Source organism: Rana temporaria, chromosome 8 (assembly GCF_905171775.1).
Source record: "Rana temporaria chromosome 8, aRanTem1.1, whole genome shotgun sequence".
In the NCBI taxonomy this organism is placed as follows: domain Eukaryota; kingdom Metazoa; phylum Chordata; class Amphibia; order Anura; family Ranidae; genus Rana; species Rana temporaria.
In genome coordinates this window covers 152,036,724-152,051,374 of record NC_053496.1, presented here as the reverse complement: position 1 = coordinate 152,051,374, position 14,651 = coordinate 152,036,724, and the positions used below count along the sequence as shown (strand labels likewise).

Sequence of the window (14,651 nt, the reverse complement as noted above, 5' to 3'; positions counted from 1 at the left end):
GCCAGAGCAGCGGATCTGGCCGACATGCGGACAGATTCTGCTGAAGCATCCGCAATGTAGGCGATGCCCCGCAACATTGTAGAAAAGGAGGATAATATGGTTTCCTTATCCGTCCCAGCCTCAATGTGCTCCTGAATTTTGGAGAGCCAATGTTCTAAATTACGGGCCACCACCGTAACTGCCAGTTCTGGTTTAAGGTTCCCAATTACAGAGTCCCAAGTTTTTTTCAAAAGAGAATCCATTCTCTTGTCCATGGCATCGGCCAGGGTTCCCATATCCTCAAACGCCAAGTCGGTATTTCTGGAAACCTGGGAAAAGGCTGCATCCAACTTTGGCGCCTTGTTCCAAATGGCCGTGGGATCCTCTGAGAAGGGGAATCTCCTTTTAAGGGACCGAGAAAAAAAAAGGGTTTCCTTTCAGGATCCTGCCACTCCTTTTTAATCGAGTCAAGCAGAAGCTCATGCACATGGAAGACCCTTCTCTTTTGTTCCCCTAGCCCCCTGTACATCTGGTCATGGAGGCTTAAGGGCTTAACGTCGGCCTGAATGCCGAGGGTCGTGTAAATTGCCCCTAATAAGTCCTCGACCTCATCAAGAGAGAGCTTATATCTCAAGGGTTTCCTGGACTCACCGTCCTGGTCCTCCTCGTCCAATTCCTCCTGAGACTCAGGGGCGACACTCTCCGGAAGAGAGCATTCTCCCTGGGAAGGGCCTGCTGGCTCAACTGCTGTAACTGAAGGATCAGGTGGGGCAGGAGCAAGACCCTGGTCTTCTAGCTGGGTTGTAACCTGTGTGGGGATAGCGGGAGGTTGCAGCCTTTCAAATAGGGATTTGAAGGAAGCAAAAAGTGGAAGAAAGCGCCTTTACAGAGGCTGCTAAACTATCTTCCTGCTCTGCATCCCTTTCCCTGACCAAAGATTGTATGCAGTCCCTACATAAAACTTTAGGCCAGGACTCAGGAAGAGAGTCCCTACAGGAGGCACATTTATTTTTAGAGCCATGTGTCTTCCCACTTGACTTTTCCAGACTCTTCTGAAAAGACAGTAGAAAAGAAAACACCCACAACATAAAAAAAAACAAAGGGTTACAACCCTGGGGGAGTACTAGACAAACATCCATGCTAGGACCCCCCTCAACCACCACGGGGGATATAGTGGGGGAAACAATCAGGCCTAAGGTATGGGGACCCCTCCCAGGGAACCCTTACCTTGGGCTGGCTGGAGGAAGCGTCCTTGGTCGGGCCGTGCTCCGGAGACGCCGCCAACATTTCGGTGGTTGCGCTGTGTCCTACTCGCCCCAGCGAGTTCCTGACTCCTCCAGCAGAAACGCCTGGGCCTCTATCAGCGCCACGACCCGGAACCGGAAGTCGCGGGTCAAAGGGGAGGCCTTCCGCCGTGTCGCCGGAAATGACGTCACCCGCCATTCGGCCCGCAAAATTGTGAAAAAAACATGCAGCCTGTGGAAACAGGGCACCTGGAGCTGCCTCCGCGCTGCGGTCCAGTGGACACGATAGAGGACCCCCCCCCCCCCACAAGCCGGCTGCCGCGCTCGACGCGGATTGGGGTGGCTAGAAGTGGCGTTAAGTACCTACCAAAACCTATAGGAGGCCCCTGCTCCCCTTAACGGAAAATTTGGAAAGCCACAGTCCCCTGACTGCCCAGTCCTCGTTCCTATACAGTGTCTCCCCACCGGAGGAAACACTAAGAACTGAGGTCTGGCAGGGGGAGGAGAGGTTTTAAAGGCTGTGCAGTGTTTCCCAGAGGAAGAGGAGGAGCCCATCTCTCTATTGTGGCTGTCCTGAAAGACGAGAAGGGAAAATCAGTCTGTATATGCAGCATAGCATGTTTGTTATACTCACTTTCGAACTTAAGGGATTAATTCTCTGCATTGTGTAAAAAGGCTGTTTCATCCTGTATGCACAGATCCTTCCCCTCCTGCACTGCCTATCTGGGGAAGGCCAGCTAACACAGGCAGGGTAGCCGACCTGCACATGCTCACTTGTGTCTTTTATGCTGGAGAGAATACTTACTTGTTCTCAGAGATGGCAAAGTCACATGATATTGGCAAGACATGTGGGTGTGTATACAGGCTGAAGTGGAAATCTCCTCCTACCTGAACACTCAACACTGGAGAAACTGTGCAGTTTATCACTCACCGTGGTATACAGAGCAGCCAAAAAGTTATATAGTGGCAATATTTTAATGCAAAAAGAAGCTTTATAAGCTGTGGGCACTGTGGGAAGGCAGATTAACTATTTTCATATTACTGGGTTTGGTAACACTTTAAGGTAAATAACCTTCTGCTTGGAGCCCACTTCGATCCAGCAATTTGCACAAGAGCAGAGGCTCGCTCTGCTCTCTGCCTCCTCCCTGGCATAAAGACAGCAGCGGGAGACATTGGGCCCCCACTGCTGTCAATCACAACCAGTGACAAGGGAGCAAGGCCACGCCGCACTCTATGAACACAGAACCGGCTCGGGAGAAAACCTGCACAAGTGCCCTTATAGGAGGAGGAGCCAGGAGTGCCATTGGGGGACCGCAGAGAAGGAGGATTGAGACTGCTCTGTGTAAAACCTTTGGACACAGCAGGCAAGTATTACATGTGATCCTTTAAAATTATTTCAAGTCTTTCCAAGTCCTTAGAGTCACACATTGTTAAAGTTATTGCAGAACTCTTAAAAGTGAAAATTCCACTCATTGTCTCCCCCTCAAAAATGTTTTATTGAGAGCGGGTACCTGTCAGGCATCTAGGCAAGAACTAAAAAAGTTCCGCCTTCCTGCCCCCCCTCCCCACCCGCAATGTCCTGAAGGCTGTGGGTCCAGTCTCAAAGCAGGCATTTGTGAGCTGGCTGTGAAATAAAGAAAGTCACTGCTGGCTTCCCACAGTCAAGATGGCAGCACCAGGGACAGAAGGATCAGCTCGGGTGAGGACAGCGCAATAGGACTACCAATGTTTTAGAAATAACTGTAGTTAGGAAAGTGTAACCACTGTTCCACAAGACATCAGCCTGCGATTGGACAGTGAAGGAGCATCGGCACACCAATTAGGTCATCTCTTTGCTAACTTCTAACTTCAACACATTTGCATGCAGCCAACCTGATTGGCTTCCATTGATGCCCCTTCCTCTCAGTAATGCTGTACAGGGAATAAAACGAGCTGATACCAAGTCAGATTTAGATACTTGCACCAGTAGCATTAAAAATGCTCAACTGGATGAATTTGTCTTTTGTATCTGCTTGGAGCTTAGCCTTCAGAAGGAACCTGTCAGTTGGGAAATACTGGATCTGCCACTTCTGATCTGTATTTGCAGGTGCAACATCAAGAAAGGTCAGTGAACAAATATGCGGTCTAGCAGCTCCAATTTCACTGGCTGCATGTTTTCTTTGGGTCATCTACTGATTTTATGACAAGGCGAAGGATAAGCAAGTCAGCAACAAACGTAGCACTTTTACAAACATTGGTGGCAATATCACCCCTCATTTATAGCCTGCTTTGTTGCCTTGAACTTTGAGACCACATTTTACAAACTGCCCTGCTTCCTGATATATGCTCTATGTCAGGGCTCAAAATTTCAAGTCCTGGCCTCAAGTCGTTTTTGCCACCAGTTGCCCTGCCCAACCCCTACCATGTTCCGCCCCTTAATCCCACCCCTAGACACGCCCAAAAAATGCAGCCTGCCTATGTCTACCAATGCAGCATGTGTCCCCAGTGCAGCAAAATGTCCCCATTTTGCAGCCAGAGTTCCCCCACAATTGCAGCCAGGAGTCCCACCACAATTGCAGCCAGGAGTCCCCCCCCCACATTGCAGCCTACCTGTGCTGAGTAGGAGAGGATCCGGAGCCGCGTTGTTCAAACCGCGGGGGAACATTACAGTTTTTAAATCAATAGCAGCCGCGCGCGTCATACAGCCCCTTGTCCGGGAAACTTTGATAGACAGATCACCCATCCAATCCTGGGATGGGTGATCTGTCTATGAAAAAGTGCCCGGAAAAGGGGGAGGCGCTGTATATGATGCGCGCGCCGGGGAACACAGCTATTGAATAGAAAGCTGTAATGTTCCCCGCGCTATGAACAACCAGGCGGCGACGCGACTCTCCTTGCTCGCCCCCCCTGCTCCCAGGCAGCCCTCAAAATTTACTCGCAGAATGCAAGCAGGCGAGTGTAAATTTTGAGGGCTGCTCTATTTGCCTGTCTAGTCGCTTTCCCTGTGATGCCTAAAACACAATACAACACGGTCAAAGCTGCACAACAAAAATAGAAAATATCAAGAGACAGAATTTGATTAAGTTGCCACATTTACCTGCTCATCCAGGATGTCGCAGCTCGCGGCACTTATGTTGCTACCAGATCGCCTGTGAGGACAAAATCATTTCTAAATTTGCATGTTTCTTCTATATCGTCATATATTTTTTTTTAAACTTTAAAAATGTTATTTAATATAGTGTACAGGTTACAGTTATAGAAGTTGTACAATAATGTTAATACATTCAGCAGGAAACATTACAAAGTAGAGAAAATAGCTGGTTAGTTTAAAACTTTATGGGAATGTTGGAGTCCTTAAAGGAACACTAAAGGTACAATTAAAAAAAAAAAAAAATAACATACATGTTATACTTACCTCCACTGTGCAGATCGTTTTGCACAGAGTGGCCCGGATCTGTGTCTTCTGGGGTCCCTCGGCGGCTGTCTCGGCTCCTCCTCGCAAAAGCTTTCCACGTTCATGCGAGCTCCCTCGCATGGTGGAAAGCTTTTGCGAGCGCGCTCCCGTGATACAGCAGCGGCCATAGCCGCCGACTGTATCACTCGGCCCCGGCGCGCCGCGTCATCCGCTGTGATTGACAGCAGTGCCAGCCAATGGCTGCGCTGCTATCAATCCGCCCAGCCTAGCCAATCAACGGCCAGGCTGGGAACCGAGCAAGATGACAAGCACGCGCCCGGGACTTTCGAACGGTGAGGTAAGTAAAACGGGGGCTCGGGGGGGGGGGGGGCAGTGCTGTCAGATGTTTTTTTACCTTAATGCATAGGATGCATGAAGGTAAAAAAACTTTTACCTTTACAAACCCTTTAACTGACCTATAGTTCCTGGATAAAATTTATGAAGGAGTAAGTAATTTAAAGAGCCCGTCACCCCTATCGGGAACATTTTGTGAGCGGGCTGAAAAAACGCTTTTCCAGGTACTATGAGTGCGGCCCAGAAAATGGCCATCCCGATTTGGTTGCTAATTTTTTTTATCAGAACAGAGTTACTAGGACAAAATAATACTGAGAGTAATACTATTGTCGTTTATAGTGAAACAGATATACACATTTTGTATAAGTATTAACTGATCATCCAAACCAGATAGACCTGTAGTCAAACATAAGAAGTTAACAATGCTAAATTCTAATCCACTGTTCTGGATTTGCTGAGCCACCATTAAAAGCAAAATTATTTTTTCATTCATCATATTATACGAGGTAGTCAATGCTAGAGGGTGCTATGTAGTAAGGGCCAGATATCCCAGTATTTCTGATAGGCATGTACTTGGTCTTCCTTGTATGCCAACATTCTTTCCATGAAACTGTGTGTTTACCCTATTTATGACTTCCGTTATATCTGGAGGAGTTGTAGTTCTCCATTTTGCTGCAATGGAAATACGAGCTGCGTATAGGATATGTACCACCACTTTTCTGTAATTATATGTGTATCGCTACCCCCGCAGGAGCCACTGATTTGTTATTGGGATCGGCGTATTGAGTTACCTTAATGTGGCGTATGGGTGCAGTTGGAGGACAAAGCAGTGAGCGAAGGTCCAGACAGTGAATAAAGGTTTTCCAATGCTTTATTTCCAGGCCAAACACGGCCAACATCAACATCAAATAGGAAGAGCAGGTTGATGAAGAAAAGGGAGAACCTTGCAGTGTCAGGCCCGGATATTAATTGAGCAGTACTTGCTCAATAGAGTCCAAAATTACTATTCGTCGCCACTCTAGTTGGAGTGGGTAAAGTGCCCCCGGACAGACCCCTCTCACAAGCCTGGCAGCCGAAGTGTCACTTAGGATTTGCTGGGAGGAACAGATCTCTCTCACAGACCTGGCTCTAGGGCCTCTGCCACAGGCCAATTACTTTAGGTGAGCTAGATGGACAAATGGAGCGAATCCTCCCAGTAGGTCTTAGCATAGGTCACCAGATGACAGCAAAACGTACCTGTCAACAATCCGGTCACCAGATCCCCGATTGGTTCGTTCAAGCCCTGTTGGACAACCTGCCTCCGGGTTCCCCTCAAGACGACCCCCCAATCGAACGGCACCCAGCCTGGGATCCTTTCAATAGAACTGGGGACCCAGTAAGTCACTCCGGATGAGGGTTTGTGTAGACTGCAATTCTGGCCTGGTGGGCCGCGCTGGCGGGGTCCATGGAATGCGCGCACCCTGAAGGTGGATGCCGCACCTGGAAACGGGACCCCCCAAAACTTGCCTAGCACATGACACCTGTCACAGATATACCCCTCCCCAGCATGCCTTGCAAGGGAGAAACTTCTCTAATTGGCTGCTGGGGAAAGTTGCTCTTGCAGAACCCCTCTGGTGCCAACTGCTGGCCAGGGAAGGTATTGCATCCCTGGAGCACAGACTGACCCAGTGGACGTTTCTGGAGTGACAGAAGTCCCAATTTAGCAAATTGTGAATGGGAGCAAAATAACTCTCCCATTCCCCACTAACTTTAGCGTAGTGCCCATACTGAAAGTAAGGGGGCGCTACATATGGGAAGGATTCTATTCCCAGGCTTAGTAGTGCTAGTTCCAGGGAGGGGGTACACTTCGTTTTAGTAATGTCTGAAATAAGCAAAAATACGTCTATCCAAAAATCTTTCAGGTTCTTACAGTGCCACATGATATGCAGGAGGTTGCCATTATTATGGCAATCCCGCTAACATAATGGGGATAAGGTGGAATTCATAGCGTGTAGATGCATAGGGGTAATATACCATCTATGGAGGATCTTAGGCAAATTATCCCAATGGTCTATACACGCTGAATAAGTGCTATTGTACTTAATATCTGTTAGCCATTGAGGCAGTGTAAAGGACTTTTGTAGTTCCGACTCCCATTTATGCATCGTCGGTAGTTTGGAGGGCGTAGAATGAATATATCTTAGATCATATTTTAACTACAGCCTTTTACAGGGAATTAAGCAACAGGAGTGAGACTCCCTGGCAGTGGGGAGCAGATTACTCTATAGAGCTCTTCTCCAAAACACATAAAAAGGTCCTATACTTCGCTCACCATTTTCCACTTATTAAAATGCTTCCTTATTATATAAATTTTATTATGCAACTTCCTGCGGAGGTAAAAAAAAAAATAAGATTTTATACTCGAGTTCATGGACGGACACAGCCTTAATCTTGACAAAGTGGGCATTAGCCTTCCTTTAGGAGTGACTAGGCAGAAACTTATAGTAAATGTTAAACACCTCATACACACCCTACAGCCCCGCCCAGGGGGCAGGCCCTTTGGGTATAACCCCCTCTCTCTGCATCTCGCAGACCAGTTTGTCAAAAAGCAGTACAGTAAAATCTTTTTCTCTGAACTCAGAGAAAAAGATTTTACGGTGAGTATAAAATCTTATTTTCTCTTTCATTCATGGACGGACACAGCCTTAATCTTGACAAAGTGGGACGTCCCAAAGCAGTGTAAAAAAAAAAAAACGAGGGATGGGAACAGCATTGAATTAAATGAAAAAAGGTAAATAAGCGCTTCAAATATGTGATGTGGACCACAACAAAGGTAAAATGTGATAAACGTATTGAAAAAATCAAGTGAAGTGGCTGCACTTATAGCTGAGTGCACAAAGTGAGTCCCAACTCAAAAATGAACCTCTATGTATCAAGGTGCAACTGGGTGCAAAGTGATGAACAAACAGGTGAAATATAACACTGAAATAAAAATGGGTGATGCACAGATCAGTCCATAAGGGATAGATGGAATGATGTTCCAAGATGCTGAATTCTTCACTATCACAGTAGTTGTGCATCTAAATATACACACAGGTGTTGTAGTTCCCTTAACTTAAGGGTGCTATATAAAAGGCATATAGTGATGTTTATCCAAGGTGCAGATCTCACTCTTCCCAGAAGTGTTCGCCCAGACTGCTCACCCGCTGCCCGCCACTAATATGGTTCAGGCTCAGTGATCCACGATCCGGAATGCAGTGAGGGGGGTAAAAAGAGGGAACAAATGCCTCCAATGGTGAAGTAGGTTTAAAAACCGGGGAAAGTTTATTGTACAAAAAATGAATGGATCGCACAGAAGAGTAAAAATAAGTACAAACGAAATGACACAAAATGCGGGGACGAGGCGATCGAATTACCGCCAACATCCGATGGCCTCCGGCTTGTGTGTGTGTCACAAAGTCTCGACTCCCTACGGCGTTAAGTCACGTACCTCGTGACTTCATCTGGGGAGCCCCCCTTCGTCCCCTGATGAAGTCACGAGGGACGTAACGCCGTAGGGAGTCGAGACTTTGTAATACCCACACAAGCCGGAGGCCATCGGATGTTGGCGGTAATTCGATCGCCTCGTCCCCGCATTTTGTGTCATTTCGTTTGTACTTATTTTTACTCTTCTGTGCGATCCATTCATTTTTTGTACAATAAACTTTCCCCGGTTTTTAAACCTACTTCACCATTGGAGGCATTTGTTCCCTCTTTTTACCCCCCTCACTGCATTCCGGATCGTGGATCACTGAGCCTGAACCATATTAGTGGCGGGCAGCGGGTGAGCAGTCTGGGCGAACACTTCTGGGAAGAGTGAGATCTGCACCTTGGAGAAACATCACTATATGCCTTTTATATAGCACCCTTAAGTTAAGGGAACTACAACACCTGTGTGTATATTTAGATGCACAACTACTGTGATAGTGAAGAATTCAGCATCTTGGAACATCATTCCATCTATCCCTTATGGACTGATCTGTGCATCACCCATTTTTATTTCAGTGTTATATTTCACCTGTTTGTTCATCACTTTGCACCCAGTTGCACCTTGATACATAGAGGTTCATTTTTGAGTTGGGACTCACTTTGTGCACTCAGCTATAAGTGCAGCCACTTCACTTGATTTTTTCAATACGTTTATCACCTTTTACCTTTGTTGTGGTCCACATCACATATTTGAAGCGCTTATCATTTACCTTTTTTCATTTATTATTTGTGTACTGTGAACACTTTAGATATAGCTGCATCAGATTCACCGTTATTGATTCTATTATTACATTTGTTTACTCACAGTAGCGCGAAAGATGTTTTTATATTATAGCATAGAATTAAACTTCACTCCAAAACGAAGCAGAGCTCCTCAACTGGTGAGATGCAACTCTAAACAGCCACCTGCAAAACTTTGCGGCCGAAAGAAGCATCCCAAGATGCACTCACATAACCTTGTAGAATTTTGTGAAAGTGGGAATGGACAGAAAAGTCGCCACCTTACACACCTGGCAAACAGACGCTTGATGTTGGAAAGCCCAAGAGGCACCCATTGTCCTGGTCGAATGCGCCATGAGAGTTAAGGCGCCAGACCCTATATGGCATAAGCCTGAATCACCATCTGTCAGATCTACCTTGAGATTGTTCGCCGACGAGACCGCTAGGCCCTTCTTGGGACCAGCCACCAAAACAAACAGTGAGTCTGACCTCCGGAACGGAGCAGTAGCAGATAAGTATACACTCAGAGCTCGGACAACGTCCAAAAAATGCAACGCCGCCTCTCTAGGGTGCGACGGATGAGGACACGAGGATGGAAGTACAATGTCTTCATTGAGATGGAAGGCCGAGACAACCTTAGGTAGAAAGGAAAGCTGCGGATGCAGCACCACCTTATCCTTGTGGAAGATCAGATAAGGAGCCTTGCATGACAAGGCTGCCAGCTCAGAAACTCGTCTAACTGATGTGACCGCCACCAAAAAGACCACCTTCTGAGAAAGTGTCAACAAGGGAATCTCCCTGATCTCTTCAAACGGTGGGTTCTGAAGCACAGAGAGGATCAAATTCAAGTCCCACGGAGGTAGCGGAGGACAGACCGGAGGGGCCACATGCCGAATCCCCTGTACAAATGTTCTCACTAGAGAGTGAGCCGCTAGGTGGTCGCTGAAAAAATAAATAAATAAATAAATAAATACATAATAATTAAAAAAAAAAAAAACAGCCAGGGCAGATATCTGCCCCTTAAATCGTGCTTAACGCAAGTCTTTGGTCCACCCCACGCTGTAAGAACAGCAGGACTCTGGACACCAAATAAGTCCGTGGATTCCAGGTACGATAGTAAATCCTTCTAGAGGATAACTTCCTAGCCTTCCTCATGGTAGGAATCACAGAATCCGATAGGCCCGGTCTCTTAGTACCTGGCTTTCAATAGCCATGCCGTTAAAGCCAGCGACTGTAAAGCAGGATGCAGTATGGGACCTTGTGACAGCAGGTTCTCTCTCAGCTGTAGACGCCAAGGGATGTCTGCTACCAGACGCACTACATCGGCGTACCAAGGACGCAGAGGCCAATCCGGAGCAATTAGGATCATTGGAATCCCCTCTGCCTCCAGGAAGGAGCCTTAGAGGAGGGAAGGCATAGATCAGCCGGTACTGACTCCACGGTGCTACTAACGCATCTGTTGCGCCTGCCCATGGTCTCTTGACCTGGCCACAAACCTCAATACCTTCCGATTGAGTCGGGACGCCAGGAGATCTACGTCTGGCGTACCCCATCTCTGGCAAAGGAGCTGAAACACATCCGGGTGCAGAGACCATTCTCCTTGGTCCAGCATCTGGCGACTCAGGTAGTCTGCCTGCCAATTTTCCACGCCTAGAAAGTATATGGCCAACAGGTCTGGTACGCTCCTTTCTGCCCACCTTAGGATGTGAGCGACCTCTGATGCTGCAGCCGAGCTTCTTGTTCCTCCTTCATGGTTGACATATGCCACTGCCGTGACGTTGTCCGACTGGATCCTGACTGGACGCCCCTGTAGCCTCTGAGACCATGTGGAGAGGCACAGCCTGATCGCCCGAAGTTCCAGGACATTGATCGGCAAGTGGGAATCCTCTGGAGACCAGCGATCCTGGGTCGACTGAACCCCCCAGACTCCCCCCCGCAATCGGTAAGACTGGCGTCCGTCGTGATGACTATCCAGTGAAAGGGAAGTAACGACTTCCCGGACAGAAGTGCCGGTGAGGTCAGCCACCAAATAAGGGAGGTCCTGACCAGGTAGCTCACCCGGATTTGATAATCCAGGGATGATGGGCACTTGTCCCATCTGGACATAATTTCCTTCTGTAGCACTCGCGTGCGAGATTGCGCATATGGTACCGCCTCGAAGGAGGCCACCATGAGGCCCAGGACTCGCATGCAAAAGCGGAGTGACGAACATTTCTGGGATGTACACTGGTGCACTATAGTCCGAAGGGTCTGCAAATTTTGCACAGGGGAAAAAACCCTCACCTCTGAGGAGTCCAGAATCAACCCCAGATTGACTAGGCGTGGAGTCAGCACCATTACTGACTTCTGAGTGTTCAGTACCCAACCAAAGTGTCGGAGGGTTTGACAGGTTATAGACACGTTCACCTCTAATTCGAAGCTTGAAGTGGCCCTCAGAAGAAGATCATCCAAGTAGCCCACGATAGCGATGCCACGCCGTCTTAGTAGGGCGAGAATTGGGGCAAGCACCTTGGTGAACACCCTTGGTGCCGATGCCAGGCCAAAGGGGAGTGCCACAAATTGATAGTGGTCTTCCCTGACCGCAAAGCGCAGATATCTCTGATGCTTTGTGCATATGTGGACATGTAAATAGGCGTCTCTGATGTAGAAGGATGCCAGAAAGTCCCCCGGCTGGAGGGCAGTGACGATAGAGCGTACCGAAACATCTGCTATATAAGCTACTGCCGAGGACAATGTGGAGAAAGTCTAGAATCTCTTGTTTAGGAGAGTCTGCAACAATATGGGATTTTAACTGATTAACCCAAAGCTCCAAATCTCTAGCCACACACGTTGTGGCCATAGCAGGTTTTAAAATTACTCATTAGGGTTGTCCCGATACCACTTTTTTAGGACTGAGTACAAGTACCGATACTGTTTTTCAAGTACTCGCAGATACCGAATACCGATACTTTTTTTAAATGTGTCCCCAAATGCAGCCATGTCTCCCCACAAATGCAGCCATGTCCCCCCCACAAATGCAGCCATGTCCCCCCCATATGTAGCCATGTCCCCCACCCATATCCAGCCATGTCCCCCCCCCCATATGCAGCCATGTCCCCCCCCCCCATATGCAGCCATGTCCCCCCCCCATATGCAGCCATGTCCCCCCCCATATGCAGCCATGTCCCCCCCATATGCAGCCATGTCTCCCCCCATATGCAGCCATGTCCCCCCCATATGCAGCCATGTCCCCCCCATATCCAGCCATGTCCCCCCCATATACAGCCATGTCCCCCCCCATATACAGCCATGTCCCCCCCCATATACAGCCATGTCCCCCCCCCATATACAGCCATGTCCCCCCCCCATATGCAGCCATGTCCCCCCCCCCATATGCAGCCATGTCCCCCCCATATGCAGCCATGTCCCCCCCATATGCAGCCATGTCCCCCCCATATGCAGCCATGTCCCCCCATGCAGCCATGTCTCCCCCCATATCCAGCCATGCCCCCCCATATGCAGCCATGTCCCCCCCATATCCAGCCATGTCTCCCCCATATCCAGCCATCTCTCCCCCATATCCAGCCATGTCTCCCCCATATCCAGCCATGTCTACCCCCCATGCAGCCATGTCTCCCCCCATATCCAGCCATGTCCCCCCCATATCCAGCCATGTCCCCCCCATATATATATTGAATAGCTGTAATGATTGGCGCCGCGCTGCGTATAGACACTCCCCCTCGCTCGGGATTGGACAGTTCACCCAAGCGAGGGGGAGTGTCTATGCACGGCGCGAATCATTACAGCTATTCAAAACTGTAATGTTCCCGGCGCGTATTACACAGTCGTAGCGGGGATGCGGCGTAACGGCGGCGGAATGCGGCGTCATGTCGATGGCGTGGGCAGCGGCGGGGACGGGGGAGTATTCTAATTTTGGTATCGGGGGTATTTGCGGGAGTACGAGTACTCCCGCAAATACTCGGAATCGGTCCCGATACTAGTATCGGTATAACCCTATTACTCATAATCTATTGCCATGACCCTTTTAGAAGGAGATCCATGCGCTTGTCCATAGGGTCTTTTAGTACCCCCATGTCCTCAAAAGACAGATCCGTAGACCTGGACACTTGGGAGAAGGCCGCATTCCAGCTTGGGCACTTTATTCCACACTGCTGCAGGGTCCTCCTCAAAAGGGGAAGCGTCTCTTATGAGAAAAACTTTTTTTTTCTGGATCCTGCCACTCTATTTATTGCATCAGAAATAGCTGAGTGTACCGGAAAGGTCCGCCCTTTTGGCTCACTCAGGCCTGCGTACATACGGTCATGCAGACTTAAATCCATGCTCTCCTCATTAAGTCCCAGTGTGGCATAAATGGCTCTAAGTAAACCATCCACTTCCTCCAGGGATAATTTAAATTTTGAAGGGGATATAGCTGCCTCTTCCCCTGACTCCTCTGACTCTTCACCGGAAGGGCCATGGGAGTGACTTTCCCTGATCCCTGGCTCTTCAGCTAAAGGGTAAACTGGTAAAGCCACCATGTCCTGAGAGGACTGCAAGGTGGAGGCCTGAGTGGTGGAAGAGGAAGCCAACGATTCACGAAAAGTCTGAATCGTGGCAAATAGCTAATTTTTTACTGAGGCAACCAAATCTTCCCATACCGAGGCGGATTCCTCCCTCACTAAAGCGGCAATACATGCACTGCAAAGAGCCTTCTTCCAACTCTCCCCCATATGGGTTCTACATGAGGGACACTTCCTTTTTGTGTCCGTCTTGACCTGGGGAGAGGAAAGAGAAAAAAAACAGGGGAATCCCTAGTGAGACCTCGTCCCAACAGATGGACCCCCCACTCAGGTGCACTAGGAAAGAAAGGTGCCTATTCCAGTGCCCAGACAGGCCCCATGCCACTAGGGGGGAAAGAAAAGGAGACCCTGAAAAAAAGAATACCCTTAGGGAAAAACGCAGACTTGCATTGCTGTCTCCCGCCGGGGTCTTGCTGGTGCCTGTGCCTGTTCCCACCGCTGAAAACTCTGCTCTCTCCATTGCAGATGACAGCGCTCCACCTGTGGCTTGCAGCACGCTTCCGGACTCCTATAATGCCGCTGCGCCGGACCGGAAGCGGAAATAGGTCCCAGCCTCTATCCTCCCCCTTCCTCCTGCAGAAGCGCTGGAAATGATGCGAAAACTCGGCGACTGCTTCCATTCTGGCTACGCCAAAATGGCGACGGAAACATGCGTGTGCGACCACCGAGCGCTCCTGGCTCTCACCGAGCACCATGGAGTGAAGGGGAGCCAGAAAACTACCACTGCCGAGCGGGTAGGACGGACGTCTCCATGGCATCATGCCATAAAAAGAAAAAGGTAAGGGGGGGGGGGGGGGGGGGGGGGGGGAGCCGTCTTCCAGGCGTACCTGATAGATATAGACTCCCTCCCCAAGAAGATGTTCCCTCTGGCCGGAAGAAACACAAAAAATGAGTGTTCTGGGGAGTGGCCTCCAC

The 14,651-nt window shown here is 49.0% G+C and overlaps 1 protein-coding gene across 1 annotated transcript in view; it reads right to left on the bottom strand.

The window, feature by feature from the left end:
* The window catches only part of LOC120909175 (oxysterol-binding protein 1-like), a 117,698-nt gene that overhangs the window by 38,109 nt on the left and 64,938 nt on the right, over positions 1–14,651 (bottom strand). Inside the window, 1 exon segment of the mRNA XM_040320887.1 lies at positions 4,300–4,351. Within this exon segment, the coding sequence (XP_040176821.1) occupies positions 4,300–4,351 (52 nt within the window).